Source organism: Engraulis encrasicolus, chromosome 20 (assembly GCF_034702125.1).
Source record: "Engraulis encrasicolus isolate BLACKSEA-1 chromosome 20, IST_EnEncr_1.0, whole genome shotgun sequence".
Classification (NCBI taxonomy): Eukaryota; Metazoa; Chordata; class Actinopteri; order Clupeiformes; family Engraulidae; genus Engraulis; species Engraulis encrasicolus.
This window is the reverse complement of record NC_085876.1, coordinates 22,429,129-22,451,192: the sequence shown is the minus strand read 5'-3', so window position 1 is coordinate 22,451,192 and position 22,064 is coordinate 22,429,129. Positions and strand designations below refer to the sequence as shown.

At 40.8% G+C, this 22,064-nt stretch overlaps 2 protein-coding genes across 2 annotated transcripts in view; both read left to right on the top strand.

Annotated features, from left to right (window-relative positions):
- LOC134435980 (zinc-binding protein A33-like) overlaps positions 1 to 1,848 on the top strand; it is a 78,748-nt gene extending 76,900 nt beyond the window's left edge. The window contains exon 7 of the mRNA XM_063185010.1: positions 1,304 to 1,848. Within this exon, the coding sequence (XP_063041080.1) occupies positions 1,304 to 1,848 (545 nt within the window). The remainder of the gene's footprint in view (positions 1 to 1,303) is intronic.
- A 9,870-nt stretch (positions 1,849 to 11,718) lies between these two features.
- Positions 11,719 to 22,064, top strand: part of LOC134435978 (zinc-binding protein A33-like) — a 12,647-nt gene continuing 2,301 nt past the window's right edge. The window contains exons 1-5 of the mRNA XM_063185009.1: positions 11,719 to 12,114; positions 12,203 to 12,298; positions 12,420 to 12,650; positions 21,291 to 21,313; positions 21,386 to 21,504. Coding sequence (XP_063041079.1) covers positions 11,719 to 12,114; positions 12,203 to 12,298; positions 12,420 to 12,650; positions 21,291 to 21,313; positions 21,386 to 21,504 — 865 coding nt within the window. The remainder of the gene's footprint in view (positions 12,115 to 12,202; positions 12,299 to 12,419; positions 12,651 to 21,290; positions 21,314 to 21,385; positions 21,505 to 22,064) is intronic.

Below are 22,064 nucleotides of genomic sequence, written 5' to 3'. Positions count from 1 at the left end.
ATACGAACACTAGGTGGTGTCATTACCTTAAATTTCTTTGAATTTAATCTACACCACCCATTGAAAGTATATAGAACACCACCACTTAGTGTTCGTATTATGGCATTACTTTGAATTGAAATTCTTTCTATTCGGAATTTCGTATAAGCCTGCTATCTGTATGTGCCCACACACAAACACAAAATTGTACAGCACAGGCACGTCCACACACACATTACATTACATTACATTACATTGCACTTAGCTGACGCTTTCATTTATTCAAAGCGACTTACAGTTATTATTTTTCAGGGTATTGTTTACAGTCCCTGGAGCAATGTGGGGTTAGGTGCCTTGCTCAAGGGCACTTCAGCCATGGATGGAGATGTAGGGAGAGGTCAGTGGGGATTCGAACCTGCAACCCCCTAGCTTGAAAGACCAACTCTCTAACCACTAGGCCACAGATGACCCCATCCAAATCCAAACACCTCTCAACTAAATACTCTACAACATGTGCTGTCCCACACATACAGCCATGCCCCCGTCCCTTACCCACAACACACACACACACACACACACACACACACACACACACACACACACACACACACACACACACACACACACACACACACACACACACACACACACACACACACACACACACACACACACACACACACTCATACAGGGCTCTGCACTGTTCTGTATGTGACCATTTGTTACCCAGATAAACCTGCTGACATCCACATCGTCGTAATGGTACGCAGAGGAAAAACCAAGTATTGTTCAGTTCGCATTGCAAACCAACTTTCTGGTCCCGCACGCTCAGACTTACGGTTTGAGATCGGGTGCAGGAACGGGCACAGGTATGGTTCTATGTCGACCTTATTGTGCATGAACAAGACATTTGCAAATACATGCCTAACAAATGTTTGATTTTGCTTTGTACATGCCTTACAAGTTACTTATACAGGCACATTGTACACATGTATTAGTGCTAATAGATGTAGGCCTATCCCTAAATTAAAGTGTTACCGCACAAATATACAGCACACAATACTGTACATTACACACACACAACCACACAACCACACACACACACACACACACACACACACACACACACACACACACACACACACACACGGTCATACAGGGCTCTGCACTGTTCTGTATGTGACCATTTGTTACCCAGATAAACCTGCTGACATCCACATTGTTGTCATGGTACGCAGGGGAAAAGTATTGTTCAGTTCTCATCTATGTCGTCCTGAACGTGCCTTTATTGTTCAGCTTCTGTGTGTTTTCTTCCTCTCTGCAGCTCCTGTTACTCTGGACCCCAACACTGCAGACCCACAACTGATCCTGTCTGAGGACCTGACCAGTGTGAGGAATGGTGATAAGAAACAGCAACTTCCTGGTAACCCAGAGAGATGTAATCAGTATTACAGTCTCCTGGGCTCTGAGGGCTTTAACTCAGGGACACACTGCTGGGATGTGGAGGTTGGGGACAACACAGGGTGGCATGTGGGTGTGATGGCAGAGTCTCTCCAGAGGAAGGGAGACTTCAGATCCTTCTGTGGGCGGTGGTATGTGTATTATTATGATGGTAAATATGGAGCACGTGCCTCATCACAGCCCCGCACTGTCCTCACAGTGAAACAGAAACTCCAGAGGATCAGAGTCCAGCTGGACTGGGACAGAGGAAAGATGTCATTCTCTGACCCCAATAATAACAGTCATTTACACACCTTCACCCACACTTTCACTGAGAGAGTGTTTCCCTATTTAAATATTGGTTGTAATGCCTGTCCTCTGAGGATGCTACCAGTGAAGACCTCTATAAAAGTAGAGCAGCACAAATAGACAAATTGAGCTGTGTGTGTGTGTGTGTGTGTGTGTGTGTACGCATTCGTACATGCGTGCATGCGGGCGTGGGTGCATGCGTGTGTGCATTCATATGACATGCATGTGTGCACCTTTTCTTGCATATGTGTGTATGTGTGTGTGCGTGTGTATTAATGCAAGACCTGTGCTGTGCTATTATCATATCGTACTGTATAGTATGTTAGAGTCCTTTTTAATTGTCCATAATGCCATACCAGTCAAGACCACCAATCCATCCAGGGTCAGGAATTAGTGAGGCCTTACAGGCCAAATTAGCATTTTGTGATGGCATGAATCTATTTGACTTTGTGTTAAAACTGTGTCTTAATTACACTTTGTCTTCAATTTATCTTTCTAATGGTGTGTATAGTGGTAGAGTGGTGTGTGTGTGTGTGTGTGTGTGTGTGTGTGTGTGTGTGTGTGTGTGTGTGTGTGTGTGTGTGTGTGTGTGTGTGTGTGTGTGTGTGTGTGTGTGTGTGTGTCCTCTGGGAGCATGTACTGTCTCCAACCTGCTGCTCTCCTCATTGAGGTGTGAAGAACTGACATTACACATTAATATTAGTCTAAATAGTACTAGTGTTCCCCACATTGCATTAAAAGGTTTGGGTACACCTTTGGGAAAATCATTACATCATTTTATCCTTTGTTGAGCTTTTGACAAATCATCTTCATATTCACATAAGAAATGTGTTAACAGTGCTATTACAGTTTTTTTCTGATCGCTAAAGCTCAATTTTCGCAACTTTGGCTGCTTTTGCAAAACTCTACACACAACTACAAGAACATCACACCAATCTAGCAAAGCACTGTAGATACGTTGCAAAATCAAACTAAGGTTGAAAAACGCTATACACTTTTGTAAATTTTGCACATTTGTGTCAAATCCTTCACACAAGCATCTTTGTAACTAACACACACGCACTACAACTACACACATGCAGTATAAATGATACACACATTTAGCTTGTGTTTTCTTTGCACAATGTAAATCAATTGTAGATCACACTTTTGTCATGAATACTTGTGATATAAAAACACAGGGGATAAGACTTCAATCATGGATGTGTATTTACGGTCCCCAAAGCAAACTAAAGATTCGTTTTTGACATGTAATTCAAATGCAAAAGAAAACACAATATAAGTCTAACAATGGGAAATTACTGAACATCCATATGCCTTGCTGGATCTGACAATAACATTTCATTGACATCACATGCTATGTCTTCAAATGCAAGACAGCGGAGAGAGTATCGCCTTGTATGGTATATCCAGTCCTGATATGCTCTCTGGTCAATATCAATATGGACGTCTACAGTAGCCTATATTCCAAACTAATTGTTGATTACCTGCACATACTGTATCAACATAGTTGCTTTATATGTTCTGAATTCCATTCAAATAGAACTTTGTAGACCTGCTTCATGGGAATTTTGTTTCTTTCAACTAGCTGTGATATTGCAAAGATGCACACATTATTTATATTTGCAAAGGTTCTGCCATGTTCTATTAGGCCTACTGAATTTCCTGCAGCCTTATTGTTAGCCATCACCATATTCAGAATGTGGGTCTCCTGCTCAGGTGTGAACACACAGTTGTTCTCTGCCGCCTGCTCTCAGAATTCTAGTAATTCTGTAAAGTAGCAATCCCATCACTTGTACATTACTGTATTTCACACATTACAGTCAGTATATACTACATTGTCTCTGTACATATTTGCTACACTGCGCTGTTGAGTATGAAATGACTCTACATACCGGTTCTCAGCGTGAAATGTTTTGCTTTATGCTCTCTACAGTGTAGCGGCTCAGATTGGGTTGAGCCCTTTCACCAGCTTTCCTGTAGCTCATGCCATGGTTGATGACATGGTCAACGAATGTGTCATCTTTGATTCTTTGTGTCTTTGTCTCTTTTCTCCCTTTCCCCACCCTCCTCTGATCCTCACTATTCTGGTGTTTCTTTCTCCTTCCATTATTTTCTACACGGAAAGCTTATCTGTGACTTATTTATACAGCATGCCGGTTGCCAGGTGAAGAGATCATCTAAAGGTGTTTTCTCCTGTCACATGTTGTCTAAGAATTGGTATTGTAGTGTACAACATATCCACGAATGCGTATATTTTTTCTAGGACTGTGTTTATAATTTGCAAATTGTGTGCAAAGCAGTGAGTTGTGTTTACAGTTATGCAAAGTGTGTTTTATAACATTACAAACTGAGTGCTAATCAGTTTTTGTGCTATTAGTTTGGCTGATTTGGTTATAGGTTTGTGCATCTGTGTGAGGAGTTCAGCAAAAGCAGCCAAAGGTTGCAAAAAATGTGCTTTAGCGAACAGAAAAAACTGTAATAAAACTTACTATTTGCTTCCAAACTCTTGCTATTGTCATTCTGTATTTCCTTGAAATGTGCAACTTGAGGCCAATTCACTCAACCAAAAAAAAATCTTCAGTACGGGTCTCTGCATACATTTGATACATTTTTGATATAAGCAAGGCATTTTTTTGAAAAGGTGTGTTGAATCTGTGCAGATTGAGAAAGCATTCATAGTTTGAAATAGTTGCAAAAATGTCTAACAGTGTTCATTTTAGTTTTTAAAATGAAAATAAAGCCTAATGGAAATCCCATGTTTGAAGGCAAAATAGGTTTTGCTTGTGACTTAGGGATGCAAGGCAAAGTTTTACTCAATATCTCACCAAAGTGCAATTCAAAGGACATTCTCTCATTTGCAATAGGGATGTTGAATGGGTAAAAGTCCCCAAAAAGTTGTGCTTGTTATGCTGACTGTGAGGAAACTTTATTGTTTTCCTCATGGAGGTAGAGCATCAGTGAAGCACAAGGATGCGAGCAAGAGGAGAGGGGGCGGGAGGTCAGATAATAACCACTTATTGGGTGAGCTGTAACCTGTGTCCTGACTCCTGCCTGCAAATAAAGTCAGTACCGCATGTATCCAGCAGAGGGCAGCAGCAGAACAAGAACTAGAGTAGAGTAGAGTAGAGCATCATTTATTAGGCCTACACGCACATAAGCTGAGACACACACATGCAGAGGCACACAGGCCCACACACCCATACGGCGCACTCAAATAAACATACTGTTAGACACAGTGACATGCTGAAACCCTGGCGCACACATAGAGACCATTCAGTTCGGTGTTCAGCTCATGTGTGTTACTGTCATTCACATCACCATTCCATAACACTCATACTGCCCGCACCAGTCAGAACTGATGTGCTTACCTACAAACCACACACGCTCATACAGGGCTCTGCACTGTTCTGTATGTGACCATTTGTTACCCAGATAAACCTGCTGACATCCACAATGTTGTCATGGTACGCAGAGGAAAAAAACAAGTATTTTACTCTCTAGTCCCGCACGCTCAGACTTTTGGTTTGAGATTAGGTGCTGAAACGGGCACCGGCACGGTTCTATGTCGGCCTGAACGTGCCTTTATTGTTAAGCTTCTGTGTGTTTTCTCCCTCTCTGCAGCTCCTGTTACTCTAGACCCCAACACTGCACACCCACGACTCATCCTGTCTGAGGATCAGACCAGTGTGAGGCGTGGTGATAAGAAACAGCAACTTCCTGATAACCCAGAGAGATTTGATTAGGCTTTCTGTCTCCTGGGCTACGAGGGCTTTAACTCAGGGACACACTGCTGGGATGTGGATGTTGGGGAGGGACAACACATTGTGGGCTGTGGGTGTGATGGCAGAGTCTCTCCAGAGCAATGGGGACTTCAGCTCCTTGAGTGGGCGGTGGTATGTATACTGTATTACAATATTGGTAAATATGGAGTGTGTGCCCCACCACAGCCCTCCACTCTTCTCACAGTGAAGCAGAAACTCCAGAGGATCAGAGTGCAGCTGGACTGGGACAGAGGAAAGCTGTCATTCTCTGACCCCGATAATAACACACATTTACACACCTTCACACACACTTTCACTGAGAGAATGTTTCCATATTTTAATATTGCTTGTAATGCCTGTCCTCTGAGGATGCTTCCACTGAAGTCCTCAATAACAGTAGAGCAGCACAGGGACTAGAGCTGTGTGTGTGTGTGTGTGTGTGTGTGTGTGTGTGTGTGTGTGTGTGTGTGTGTGTGTGTGTGTGTGTGTGTGTGTGTGTGTGTGTGTGTGTCAGAGATGGAGAGAGAGAGAGAGCGAAGGAGAGAGAGAGAGAGAGAGAGAGAGAGAGAGAGAGAGAGAGAGAGAGAGAGAGAGAGAGAGAGAGAGAGAGAGAGAGAATGCACCGCACTAACACATTATTTGCTGATGTAAGACTTACACTGATATACAGGTAGTCTTGCTGTGACGGTCCTTTATAATTTTTGTACACAATACTCAAATGGGCAGGGCCACCAATACAGGGTCAGACATTACTGAGACCTTACAGGGCAAATTGACCATTTTCACCTCCGCCAAGGAGGTCATGTTTTCGGTCGTGTTGGTTTGTCTGTTTGTTTGTCTGTCTGTCTGTCTGTCTGTCTGTCTGTCTGTCTGTCTGTTTGTTTGTTTGTCAGTAGCATAACTTAAGAACTAATCAACAGAATTTGACGGAACTTTCTTTAGTTATTGCTAATGACCCAAGGAACAAGTGATTAAATTCTGGTGGTGATCCGGATCACGGATCGAAACCAGGACTTTTGGAAAGATCCTGTCAGCAGCATAACTCAAAAACTAATCAACTGGGGTGAGTTTCTCAAAAGAGAAGTTGTTAGCCTGTTAGCAACTTCGGTAGTTGTGAATGGGAAAATGCATTGAAAACAACAAAGTAGCTAATGTATTAAGCAACTTTGGTTTTGAAAAATTCCCCCCTGAAGAAACTTTGTGGAGTTGTTAGTAATGACCCAAGGAACAAGTGAATACATTCTGGCGGTGATCCGGATCACAAACCGGAACCAGGACTTTTTAAACGATTCTTCACCATTGCTGGCCTATATATCTAGATGCCCCTAGTGACCAGAAATTGTTGCGGGGACTCAACAAAAAGAAGGCAGAAAGACTTGGGGTGTAACAGTCAAATGTTCTATCAAGCAGCTTCCTTGGCAGAGCTCTGCGCTCTATGAGTGCTTCTAGTTTAATTATGTAGTTGATTCATAAAGAATACGTTTTGTTAAAATTACACTTTTTCATTAATGATTGCACCTCTTGTCTTTTTGTTGTAGATTTTAATTACCTTCGCCGACTTTGTCGCGAAGGTTATGTTTTGACCGCTGTGTATTTATTTATTTATTTGTGAATATGTTTGTTTGTTTGTACTTCGTATAACTCAGACAGAACTGAGCCGATTTTTATGAAATTTAGTGGGATGATTGGTCATGACCCAAGGAACAATCGATTACTTTTTGGGAGTGATTGGGTCAAAGGTCCGATTTGCCTGAAACCAGTGCCAAGATGTGCAGAATTCAATTCCCGATCTTGTGATGTGCCACACGTCATGGTGGTGTCCATACGTTTTTTAGCGGTTGGGGGTCAACGGTCAGTGGGGTCAAGACCTTGCGAAATTCAAGTAGAAGTATAGTTTCTCATCTTAACTCGGTCAATTCTGGACCGATTTTTATGAAACAAATGACATTAAAATTTCAGAAATGTGTCCACCACAATCTCCATACTAGACTCTGAAGATGGCCAAAAAAAAAATAAGTGGCGTAGGCGATGGTTTGCGCTCTACCGAGTGCCCGTTCTAGTTCTTTTTGTTTTTCGACTTTATTTGATAGGACAGTGTGAGAGGTGGACACGAAGCGAATTGGGAGAGAGACGAGGAGGGGTCGGCAAAGGACCCGGGCCGGGAATCGAACCTGGGTCAGCCGCATGGACCTCTCTCTTGTCTAATGGTGTATAGAATAGTAGTAGTAGAGTAAAGTGTGTCCTCTGGGAACATGTACTGGCCCAACCTGCTGCTCTCCTCATAGGGGTACAAGTCCAAATATTAGTCCAATCAGTGCTAGTCTTCCCCACATGGCATGTAAACATTTGGGTACGCCTTTGGAGAAATCATTACATCATTTTATATTTCATTGAGCTTTTGAAGCAGCATCTCCATTTGGATATAAACATGTTAAATGAAACAGTTCCGTGAATAAAGATTACTATTTGTGTTCAAACAAGTCTCCCTGTTGTCATTTCGTCTTTCCTTGAGATGTGTGACTCGAGGACTATTCACTCGACCAATCAGCTGTCAGCAGATGTGAAGCTCATCAGTCATGAGGGGTTTGTTTTCATCCTCCTCACCCACATGTGCTACAAAACTAACACAGTTTTCGGTATTATGAAGGTATTTTTGAAAAGGTGTGTTGAAATAGTTCTAAAAAGGTGTAACAGCTGTCTGCAGATGTGGAGTTCAATGTTCAGGTTTGTTTTCATCCTCCTCACCCACATGTGCTCCACATCCCTCCAGTCCTTGGGCCTATACGCATGAACGACCATCCGGGTACTTTGCTCCTAAATGTGCGTTACGCCCCTTTATGGGTGAAAACAAACCGAATGTCTCATCAACTTACATGCTATCGGCTACCCTAAATGAACACAGTACATGCTTCAGTCACGGCTGTTTGGCAATATTATTTGAACAGCCAGCAACACTACACGTTTTCGGCATGTTGCGCATGAACAACGCTAGTCTACAGGTCCTTATCTTTCGTTTATTAAACCCCAACATCACCAATTGACTTGCATTGACTGTTTTCCCCCACAAATGGGCGTAACGCACATGGAAAACGTCACGTCCTTCATGTGTATATTAAGAAGCTGGTTCAGCAGTAAAGTAGGTTCATTTAAGAGGTACATCATCTAATAGAAGAGCCTGGAGTCCTCTGGGTTCTAAAGACAATGAGGACTCCAGGCTCCTCTATTAGATGATTTACCTCTTAACTTAACCTGCTTTACTCCTGAACCAGCTTCTTAGTACAGGCCCATAGAGGTAGAAAAAACACTAGAGAGGACCCCGACCCCCTTTTACGGCAATCTGTAGTGGCCATTATCTGTAGGTAGATCAGAGAAATGGAAATTAACGGAGAACGAGGCTCACCTCTGTCAAAAATGGCTTAATCATGTGAAAATGCCCATCAACACACTATACAAGGACAATAGTTGAAGTGTGTTGCTAACTATGTTCATAAAAGATATTATTTGATTTTTAAATGTATTTTATCGACTCATATGATTTAAGTAGATATTTAGCCTGACATTTCAAATCTGGTCTTTGATTAAAGTGTTACTTCATATTTACACAGTTTTAGTCAATTTCTTGACAGGGGTGGGCGTGTTCTCCATTGACTTGCATTGCCTACAGGTACCTACACTACCTACGGAATTTGGGAAGCTCCAGCTGCCATTTCCCAGTGCTGTCGCAAATTGCTGTGTCCTCTCTAGTGTTATTTTCTACCTCTATGTACAGGCCCCTCTTGTCTCCCAGGTAAGGGCGTCTCCTCAGTGGGAATGAGGTCCATCAGGTTGACATGTTATGTTCCTTCTCGCACAAAAACTTTCAATTTTCAAAGATCTACTGTACTTATGACATTAAGGCAATGTTGTTCAACTCTGGGGTATAAGTAATACGACATAACTATTCAACTTTTTTTTTTTTTTTTTACAATTTAAGTCATCAATATCTATTGGTTTAACACCCTGATATTATGTAGTTCAGTCATGTATTATTTCTTGTGAAAATCCCCAGAAATGTGGGATGTCAAAATGGGGTCTCGTGACAAAAATGGTTGGGAACGCTTAAGCGACAAAACCATAAATCGGTTGCTTTGAAGGATTTGCTAATGTTACTGACCTACCTTAGTTTGGCTATCTCCTGCAGTGAAATACCCTAGACTACAATGCCTGCTGCTTCTGCCTGTCTGAGTCCCTCCCTCTTCCACTCTCCCTTGCCCTCCTTAGATAATAAGGAAGTGAAGTCTAAGGTACAGAGGGCAGCTATTCCTCCGTAACACTTGAACAGGTATGTGGCGCTTTTTTCTTCAATAGAAGACTTTTTCCTTTTGTTTAATGGCTTACAGAATGAATGGGGCATGTTTATATTAATACATTCACAATGAAATTACTTTAATACAGTAGACTAACGTTAAAACTTCTCATTCCACCAAATCAATATGACAGTAAACGAGCTGCAACAGGTGCCGAGAGCTGGTGTATCATAAGTAGGCCTACTTTAAACTTTGGCTATTGTGGAATTGTCTTGCAAATATTGCAATTAGGTTGACGTAATGTAATATTCTGGAGAGGAAAGTCCTCATTTTGTGAATTCATATTCCTGATTAGCTGGTAACATTCATCCAGTGGCCATTAGTTGTACGGCAAGACACACATATGCACGCACACACACACACACACACACACACACACACACACACACACACACACACACACACACACACAGAACTGACGAAGACTGTAAATTATTGATTGGGCAGTGACCTGCAGTGATATCTCATGCAGGATTGGAATAGGTAGCCTATCCATGTTTTATTAGGGGCCAAGCAGCGAAGCTGGCGAAGGCCCCTATAGAGTTAGTAGGTTTTCTGCTTATTATTATTATCTAGGCACCTTTCTTCTCCTTAGCAAGTCTATGGCAGCCCATAGAACCGTAGGTAGGAAAATGCTGTAAATTGGCACACACATTAGGGACAGTCTCAGCCTTATCCACAGCGATTTATAGGTCCCCAATCCCAACACTCTAGCGCCACCAGCAGGTCAAAGTTGCAGGTACATTTCTGCTTGTAACTTTTGAACCGCTGGGGCAATTTTCATAAACTTGGTATCCCTGGAATCCTTGGGCCAAGACGAATCCAACGCACTATATGACGTCATTTTCCGCCAGGATAGTTTTCCCGCCATTTTGAATTTTGTAAAATTCAATAAAAATGCTATTTTTCCCGCAATTTTTGACCAATTCGCCCGAAACTTGGTATATAGTATCTCTGGACTGAGTTACATATGGGGTCTCAAGGAATATTGGATACCTTTTATCGTTTAGCCGTGACAGCCAATCAAAATTGTCGTAAAAGTGGCAAAACAGGAAGTGAGGTCATATCTCAGCAACCGTTTGTCGAATTAGTCTGGGATTTTGTACACAAATAGTAGTCCATCCCAAGACCTACCACAAAGAAAATCAGATCCCCAGCTCAAACTCTGTAGCGCCACCAACAGGTCAAATTTTTAGCTACATTTTTGCCTGTAGCGTTTACACTGTATGCCTAATTTTGAAAATAATACTATCACTAGAATCCTTGGGCCAAGCCGAATCCAACGCACTATATGACTTCATGTCAAACAGAAGAAAAAAGTCCGCCATTTTGAATTTTGTGAAATTCAATAAAAATGCTACTTATCCCACAATTTTTGTCAGAATGCCCTACAAAAGGGTACACTTCATCTTGGGACTGGTATGCTTTAGGATATTTAAAGAATTTTGGACACCTCTTATCGTTTGCTGGTGACAGCCAATCAAAATTGTCATTAAGGTGGCAAAACAGGAAGTGAGGTCATATCTCAGCAACCGTTAGTCAGATTCTGTTAGGATTTTTTGCACACATACTAGTCCATCCCATGACCTCCCACAAAAAAATCCAGACCCCAAGCTCAAACTCTCTAGCGCCACCAACAGGTAACAGAAAGTGAGCTCATATCTCGGCAGCTCTTCAACGGATTCAAACTAAACTTGGATTATGTGATCACACTCCCCTCCAAGGAATGCACACCAACATTGCCAACATTTTGGGCCAAAGGGGGCGCTGCAGTCCCTTCTGTTGCCGTGGCGACTTTGGCAAGTTTACTGCTTGGCCCCGCATTGCTGCTTGCAGCTATATTTGACTATGTTTTACTATTTTATCTTGTATAGGAGAAAATGGCATCAAAATTCGAAGAAGATCTCACCTGTCCTGTGTGCTGTGACATCTACAAGGATCCTGTCATACTGACGTGTTCTCACAGTGTATGTAAGTCCTGTCTGCAACAGTTCTGGGAGAAGAATGGATCAAGAGAATGTCCCTATTGCAGGAGAAAATGCTCAAAAGACTTTTATCCACCCAACATGGCGTTAAGGAACTTGTGTGAGACATTCCTACAGGAGATGAGTCAGAGAGCTTCAACAGGGTCTGAGGTGCTCTGCCTTCAGCATAGAGAGAAACTCAAGGCCTTCTGTCTGGACGATAAAGAAACTGTGTGCTGGGTTTGTCGAGACTCAGTGAAACACAAAAATCACAACATTAGACCCATAGATGAAGCAGCACCTGAACGCAAGGTGAGAAATTATTCATATAGTTACATGGTGTTGTAGCAAATTATTTTGACATTACTCTGTGACCTAAAGGAGTGTTAATTCCTTTCAGGATGAGTTGAAGATCAAAATGCATCCATTAAAGGAGAAACTGAAGACATTTGAAGAAGTTAAACTCCTCTGTGGTCAAACAGCAGCTCACATTAAGGTGAGACATGGATCAGTACATTAAGGAAGAAGTGTCATGTTGATTTGAGGGTTTATAGATAAAATATAACTAGCTAATTCCTTTATGTGCCTTGTCTTGTATGTGTCTGATGTGTTTGTAGACTCAAGTTCATAACACAGAGAAGCAGATCAAGGAAGAGTTTGAGAAGCTTCACCAGTTTCTTCGAGATGAAGAGGCAGCCAGGACAGCTGCACTGAGGGAGGAAGAGGAGCAGAAGAGTCAGATGATGAAGGAGAAGATTGAAAAGCTGAGCAAAGAGATCTCATCTCTTTCAGAATCAATCAGAGCCATAGAAGAGGAGATGGAAGCTGATGATGTCACTTTCCTGCAGGTAGGTTACACTCCATCTTTAGGCAATGAGATCATTATTGTGTCTTCGCCTGCCGGAAGGTAGCCTAACTTGGGTTGTCCGGCTGTACGTGAGTCTGTGTGTTTGTTTGTTTATTTGTTTGTTGTAATTAATCAGACACACATTATCAGTAGCCTAACCTTTTCACTCTTTATTTGACCATCATAGTCTACTTGCCAGGATAGGGGACCCGGAAATGTTTGGTACCCCAAAGTTTTTTGATGGAAATGTATAGTATAGGTCCCCAGTACATAGAAACTGCCGGATGCTACTTTGTAAATGTTGAGCAATTTTTGTATTAGCATAATTAGCATAAATTAGCAAAATCGCCTTTATGGCCTTATAGCAGGATCAGTTTGACCAATCCACACAATCTTGGTGTGGTTTTGGGGGTTTTGGAGGATGCTGAATTCATTTGTGACATTTTTAAATGCCTGTCAGATTCAAAATGCCTCTCAATGTCAAGGGTAGACACATTTTATGTCTTTATCAGTTGATTTTGGCAACGTTTTTAGGTAATTTACATACCATAAACCTTACTTATTTCAATTATTTCTACCCATGGCCCTACTATATAAAGTAGATGAGCTACATCTATTGCCAAAGACATAGAATTAAGGTAGAGACTTGAGGTGCTGTAGTACAGCGGATGTGGAAAGTGAGTGAGGTCCTGATTTTCAGGAGTTTATTTTATGCAATCATATATGAAACATTTCATGGTTTGTGCTAACTTCAGTTAGGTATTTTAGTTTGAGTATCACTTGTGTTTTTTCTCACTTTTTGGAGGGGGGGGCACTATTGAATGTGTATTTTATTAGCATAATTAGCCTAAATTAGCATAAGCGCCCTTATGGCCTTATTACATGATCAGTTTGGCCAATCTACTCAATCCTGGTGTGGTTTTGGAGGATGCTGAAGTCACTAGTGACTTTTATAAAATGCCTGCCAGGTTCACAATTGTAGTCCATATCAAGGGGGGGACTTGATAAGCTGATTTTGGCAATATATTTGGTAAAATACACACCTATTTTTCACCAAATGTAGAGAATAGAATGAATAGATAATAGATGATAATGCAGGTCAAGTGCCATTCAAAATGCGCAAAGCCACTGTACAGAATTTTTTTTATCACAATAAGAGAAAAAGCAAATTAAACTAAAAGAATAAAATAACAATAAACAAAGTAATTATAGCAATATAATTTCTTAGAGCATACATTACAAATTTTATTGGAACACCATGTAACAAGGGTGCAATGATGGGAAATTGTTCTCTATCAAAGAAGTATGACCTAAACCAAGAGAGTAAAGGTAAAGCCCCTTTGATGCCTACATATGATACGTAGACATATATCAATTACAACAGTAAGAACACAAACAACACAATTACTCACAACTTGGGCTGGTTGCTATGCTAGCCAGCATCCGTAACTATGACACTGTATACATAGCTTCTCTACAGAGCCATCATCATCATCATCGTCACTGTCTTCATCTGTTATGGTCTCTTCTTCACCATGATCCCCTTGATTCTTGTAACCTGTTGTTATTGGTTAGGTATATTGTAACATGTAAGGATGAGGTGAGGAAAGCTGGACAATGGTAGACTTGTTGCCTTTCCTTAGGCATCCATTTTCATCCATGATTGAAACTGGGACAGGATTCAGCTCATAGTCAAAGACTGTAGACAACTTTACTTTTCTCTGGGTTCATGCCATCAGCAGTTGAGCAAACCATGCATATATGATCTTTCTTTCGACTTTAAACCCTTTTGTCTTTATTTTCATTGTCACAACTTTTTTTGAGATGGTTGCATGAAATCCCACCGGGTCATGTCTTTGTCCAATTTCCACTGCATCTTGCACATTGACCTTTACATCTGCCACCTGCCCACTGATAATGTGGTGGAGGGTTGTGGAGTCTGTGGTGAGTGAGTTAGAGTTTTCTCATAACATTGTCCCTCCTCATCCTCTTTGTGTATCTTGGGCTTCATGGTTTTATCCAGTGCTTCTGTATCCATCTCACTCAATGACTGGGACAAATGGGAACTGAAAGAATGCTTCATCCAGCTGAGTGGTGTTCTCACCACGCTGTTTCAGCATCTCCTGGACCCCTGACCAATGGAGAGAATCCACCATCATCCCCATCCCGAAGAAGTCAACTGCTAAAGATCTCCAGGACTACAGACCAGTGGCATTAACATCTGTGCTGTGCAAGTGTATGGAGAGAATGATGTGGCCTTCTTTCCTCTATGGTGTCAGACCAGCTGGATCCACACCAGTTCGCCTACAGGGAATGCCGGTGTGGAGAATGCAAGCCTCTCACTTCTGGACACAGTAGCCAGGAACCTGGACTCAATACACCCACACACCAGGATCCTGTTCACAGACTGCATTCAACACTGTGCATATTGACACACTCCTCCAGCAGCTCTCCAACCTTCAGATCCATCCAGCACTTACCCAGTGTATTAAATATTTTTTGCTGGACAGACCACAGCAAGTATTTTTCAATGGGGTAAATATGCTCATGACATTGACTTGGTGGCACATATGTCTGTCCCTGATGCTCCAAATCGCTACCTGGAGGTAGTTGACAACCAGCGCCAAACTTTTGTAGAACTTTCCTTTGAGCTGAATGTCTCAAAGACAAAGGAGCTGGGGGCAGAGACAAGACATCAACTCCAGCCACTCTCCATCCAAGGGCAGACAGGAGTAAGTGGAAGTTTTTAGGTACCTAAGCACCGAAATGGACACCTCCCTGTCTTTCTCACTGCACGTAGACTTGATATTTAAAAAAACCTACTTCACCTACTTAGTAAACTCAGGACATTTCAAGTCAGCAAGGACATATAGTTATTAGTACCATTTCATACCTACCTAGATACTCGCTTAAGAACCTTGGCATGAGCTATAGTAACATACAGGATTTTTTAAAATGAAGCTGTACATGATTGTCTGTCAGATCAAATGGCGTGATCCACAACAATGATCAGTCATACAGAGACCTGGGATGATGCAGACCCTCCTGTCATTCATTGGCTCATTCGGTCATATGATTAATTTAACTGGCCTGGAGGAGCTCATAGGGACTGCATATGGAGGTATGACCTCAATCTTACAGTTTTTCTCGATTGCCTACACACAATTTTCGGAATCGGTCTTCGAATTCTCAAAACTCTACACACAAATCTCCAAACCTCACACACAACGGGCCAAACTCTTCACTACCTCTGAAAAATGCACGTCTTGTCTCAAAACAATGTACTCTCTTCTAAAAAACTCATTTTGTCGTCAAATGACACACACAGACAGTCACTACAATACACATTTGCAGACCCATTAAAACACTGTTGGGCACAGGGTAAAACTAATTTCTCCCAGTAACTTGGGCTTTTTTGTTCTGGATTGCATGGATACTGTGACATAAGTTGGAAAAACTTCATTCCCACAACACACAAACAGAAACAGAAAGATTTGTATGTCTTTTTCACAAAAATAACACAATACTGCCTATTTGGCAGTACAAAAAAACCATTACATTACTGTATAGCCTATTGCTATGAAAAAAACTCTATACTCAACTTGAAACACAGTAGAAACTTATTTTCTTCAGTGTTCTACTTACTAAAGAGGGTATTTTTCTGTAGTAAAATACTGAAATATTGGTTTAAGCTTCGGAGTACACAGACGTGTATATATTTTACATATTTTTAAAAATATTTACGTAAAAATTGCACTAATGTATTGTAAAATATTGGGTAACCACATGAAAGTTATGTCTTGTATAACATAGTTTTGAGTTCAAAAACTAAACAAATGGGTTTTCTCCTTGCATCCACTCATTTTTCATCAATATGACATGCAATGTGTGTCCTTATGGGGTGATGATTTCAGATTGTAAACCGGTATGAAGAGAGTTTGCCCATGTGATGAGGAAGTGAACATAGTTGCAGTTGATTGTAGTGTTGTGAATGACAGTGTGTTCCATGAGAAACCCAGTGTTTTTCTTTATGAAAATTGAGTGTAATCCAGAGAATTGTGTGTAATGGTGTGAAAAGAGTGTGTTTTAAAACTGGAATTTGAGTGTTAAGTAGGAATTGTGTTTAGTGTTCAGTGACATTGGTTAGGGGAGTTGGGAAATGGGTGAGATGTTCCGAGAATTGTGTGTGAAGTACCAGAACTTGTGTGGAGGCAATCGAGAAAAACTGTAAATCAGGCCTGGCTCATGGACCGGCTATGGGTAGATTGCTTCATTACCCCAGCGTTCATAGCTCACAGAATTGGCTCTTTCAACAACATTGTCTTCAACATATCGTCGCCTTAGGATTATAGGGTTCTATCTGACATTTTGGTCGAAATTGAGTTATTGCCATAGTCATATTATAGTAGCACTGCTTTACATCCTAGAATGTGTTTTTTAACGTTTTATGCATTTTTCACCGTTTAATCCTCAGAACCATAAGGTTCTATCTGCAAAACTGCACTTCAACTTAGAATTATAGGGTTCTATCTGACGCAATTGAATGTAGCAGCTTTGCAAAGCGGCTAATCAGCTGCTTTTTCATTTGTTATGATACCAACGCATGTCTCCGGTCTCAGTGCTAACATTGCCTCGCAAAATGTTGCAAATATGAGCTTCTGTTTGCCATTCAAAGCAAGGACGGCGACTCCAATGTACCCCCGCTTATTTGATCAGCAAAAGGCGGAGCTATGCACCAAGTTGGACAGATCTTGCAACTTACAGTGACACTGATGTAGCCCACGTTAGAAAGTTGAGGTCGAAACACATTCAAAGAACAAACGTGGCAATTCTTAATCCCATGCTTGCCAATTAGCTGTGCTTACGTGAGGCAACATTAGGTTTTGCGTTGCGTTGGGTCAGAATTGCTCATAAAGTGGCCTATCATGGACATGACCAAACTTAGGCTATCAATATTAAGCCTACCTTATCACATAGCTTTTACGATGAGATGCTATCACAATTGATTTTACCAAGCTAAGCAGTCCCTGTAGGAAGATAGTAATGACAGCAATCTTTACGCACGTGTTCAAGACTATAGACAGCGCTTGTAAGTGCTCGCTGGTTGCGCATGGTGTAGGCTACCAGCATGGTAATCTGACTAATATACAATGGCTTTGGTTCACTATTATTATTGTTGACACATTTTGGTTCCCACGCCAATAATGGGACACACGTTACAATAAAATATCGTTAGGCCTATCTATCTAGGCCTATCTATCTAATTTTGCCATGGCTAACCTTTCCCAGGTGCCACCTGGAACAGGTGCTGCATATCCTATTGGGCTTTTTTTGTTAATTTAATCCGATGGCTGTATAGTTAAGATTTTCTGGAGGCTTTTAGCATATTTAAGATTGTGTAGCTTTTATTAGGTCTATTTAAGATAATGTAGTGGTCTCAATGACAGATTACACTGACCCAGGCCAAGTGACCGCAAGAACCAAGGGGGCCCTAAAGCTCATCATCCACGCTACAGTTTCAATATCACTTTTAAAACATTGTGCATATCATTATTCATCCCTGGAAAGTGAAAAACAGGTAGGCTACCTGGTAAAAGTGGGTAATGTATTATATGCAGCCCTGGAATAGTCTGGCAGCAATAGTGCAGTTTTACTGCAGAATGCAATATTTTAGAAACACAACTCCATACTATACAAAAATATTTCACTTAACTCTAATGTATATTTGAATTGTAATGCAGTGCTAACAGATCTACACCTGGTATTTTACATTAAATTACATAATATTAGGCCTACACTTACCATATGCTTTTCATCCAAAGGGACTTACAGTACAAGGTATTGGTACAGAATATTGGCTACAGTCCCTGGAGAAGTAAGAGGTTAGATTCCTTGCACAAGGGCATCTCAGCCAGGGAGTGAAACACTGAGTGGTAGGGTGGGTTTCAAACCTGTAACAATCTGCTTTAAAGTCTCCTTAACCACTTGGCCAGGGGTGGAGAAACTTTTGCATCTGTACTATGAACACAAATCAGGATTTCCCCCTGCACTTTAGGCCTATATTGAAGGCAGCCACCTTCACAACAGACCCCACCTTAACCAACTTAATTGTATTGCAAATGTAATTCCTAAGAATACTTTACAAAATATGTCATATTTCATGTGAAGCTGCATAACATTAAAAGTATATCGGGCCCGGATAAGATGATTACGGCCCTTGGGACATAGGTTCTCCACCACACTGGGCCATGGGCCTTGGCAAAAAAAACATTTTTGGGCTACATTCTGGTATTGTGTTAAGATTTGACTTTTTTCCCTCATTTTCTTAGGGAACAAGCCCCTGAACCCCTAATAACCAAGGGTTTTTAATATCTAGGTTAATCTCTATCTAACTACGGGTATTGTATAAATACATACAATATATACATATAGGCCTACAGTGGCCCGAAATCTCCAAATACCAATTAATATTCTTTAAATAGTGTTGTTACATTTGTATTAGTTGTATTGTATTAGTAATCTATGAGTTTTGTTCAGAAATCATTGTTAATTTCTATGTTTTGGTAGATAGAACCCTATAATTCTAAAAACATTTTGCAATAAGGTTCTATCTACATTTTACCTGTTTTAAAAACACCACTTCCAAATGTTCAATGATTTAAATATTTCAGATTTAGAGTTCATTGAAGGTGTCTTTAAGTCTAGTGTATCAAATTAACATTTTCCATATGCCAATTATGATCTACAGAGTGCCCCAATTATACAGTGCAAAATCGCATCGTACAGCAATACATACAGTGGCCTGCAATCTCCAAATACCACTTAATTTTCTTTAAACAGTGTTGTTACAACTATTTTATTAGTAATCTATGAGTTTTGTTCAGAAATTATTGTTAATTTTGATGTTTTGGTAGATAGAACCTTATAATCCTAAAAACATTTTGCGATTTCAGTGCAATAAGGTTCTATCTACATTTTACCTGTTTTTACCTTCTGGTCAGCACCCTAATGCAAGTTGGATCACACCAGCTTGTTATGAAGAAGAGACCATAACAGATGCAGACAGTGACGATGATGATGATGGCTCTGTAGGGAAGCTATGTGTACAGTGTAATAGTTTTGGATGCTGGCTAGCATAGCAACCAGCCCAAGTTGTAAATAATTGTGTTGTATGTGTTCTTACTGTTGTAATATATACGTATATATACGTATATGTCTACGTATCATATGTAGGCATCAAGGGGGCTTTACCTTTACTCTCTTGGTTTAGGTCATACTTCTTTGATAGAGAAAAAATCCCCATTATTGCACCCTTGTTACATGGGGTTCCAATAAAATGTTAATGTATGCTCTAAGAAATTATATTGCTATAATTACTTTGTTTATTGTTATTTTATTCTTTTAGTTGAATTTGCTTTTTCTCTTATTGTGATAAAAAAATCTGTACAGTGGCTTTGCGCATTTTGAATGGCACTTGACCTGCATTATCATCTATTATCTATTCATTCTATTCTCTACATTTGGTGAAAAATAGGTGTGTATTTCACCAAATATATTGCCAAAATCAGCTTATCAAGTCCCCCCCTTGATATGGACTGGAATTGTGAACCTGGCAGGCATTTTATAAAAGTCACTAGTGACTTCAGCATCCTCCAAAACCCCCAAAACCACACCAGGATTGAGTAGATTGGCCAAACTGATCATTTAATAAGGCCATAAGGGCGCTTATGCTAATTTATGCTAATTATGCTAATGAAAAAAACACATACACTAGTGCCCCCCTCCCCCTCCAAAAAGTGAGAAAAAAACCAAGTGATCCTCAAACTAAAATACCTAACTGAAGTTAGCACAAACCATGAAATGTTTCATATATGATTGCATAAAATAAACTCCTGAAAATCAGGACCTCACTCACTTTCCACATCCGCTGTACTACAGCACCTCAAGTCTCTACCTTAATTCTATGTCTTTGGCAATAGATGTAGCTCATCTACTTTATATAGTAGGGCCATGGGTAGAAATAATTGAAATAAGTAAGGTTTATGGTATGTAAATTACCCAAAAACGTTGCCAAAATCAGCTGATAAAGGCATAAAATGTGTCTACCCTTGACATTAAGAGGCATTTTGAATCTGACAGGCATTTAAAAATGTCACAAATGAATTCAGCATCCTCCAAAACCCCCAAAACCACACCAAGATTGTGTAGATTGGTCAAACTGATCCTGTAATAAGGCCATAAAGGCGATTATGCTAATTTATGCAAATTATGCTAATAAAAAAAATGTTCAACATTTAAAAAGTAGCATCTGGCAGTTTCTATGTACTGGGGACCTATACTATACATTTCCATCAAAAAACTTTGGGGTACCAAACATTTCCGGGTTCACTATAGGGCCCTATGGGCTGGCAAGTAGACTATCAGTTACTGTGGTGAACAGAGCTGTTAGTAAAAAGTAAATGAAAAGATAGCTTCACAGACTATTACAGGATAACACAAAATACTGTATGTGTGCATGCGTGTATATATGTCATTACTTGCATTGAGTGTTGAAAGGCATGGTACTGATGGATGCAACTCACAAAATGAATAAAATAAATAAATGCAAAGGTGGTTGTAACAATATTCCTTTTCTTTGCAGAACTACAAGAGCACAGTGAAAAGGTGAGTGACCTTCTTTCTCTTGTCTGTGGTTCTGAAACCAAACCCAATACTGACTCCTGAATGTTATTCCAGAGCCCAGTGTACTCTGCAGAATCCAGAGAAGCTTTCAGGAGCTCTGATCAATGTGGCAAAGCACTTGGGCAACTTGAAGTTCAGAGTCTGGGAGAAAATGCAGGAGATTGTTCAATTCAGTAAGTACACACACACACACACACACACACACACACACACACACACACACACACACACACACACACACACACACACACACACACAGACACACACACACACACACACACACACACACACACACACACACACACACACACACACACACACACACACACACACACACACACACACACACACACAAATATACACAAATACTACTCTTATATATGACTCTCTTTATACTACACTATCAGGAGGGTTGTAGCTTTCATATGAGTGACTTCTGAAGCAAAGTGATTAATTGAAAGTCAGGTTATTAACAGATGGATAGGCGACAACTCTTTTGGAGACGGTGTATGTGTGTGTGTGTGTGTGTGTGTGTGTGTGTGTGTGTGTGTGTGTGTGTGTGTGTGTGTGTGTGTGTGTGTGTGTGTGTGTGTGTGTGTGTGTGTGTGTGTGTGTGTGTGTGTGTGTGTGTTGTGGGTACGGGACGCGGGCATGGCTGTATGCGTGGGACAGCACATGTTGTAGAGTATTTACTGGAAAGGTGTTTGGATTTGTGTGTGAGGACGTGCCTGTG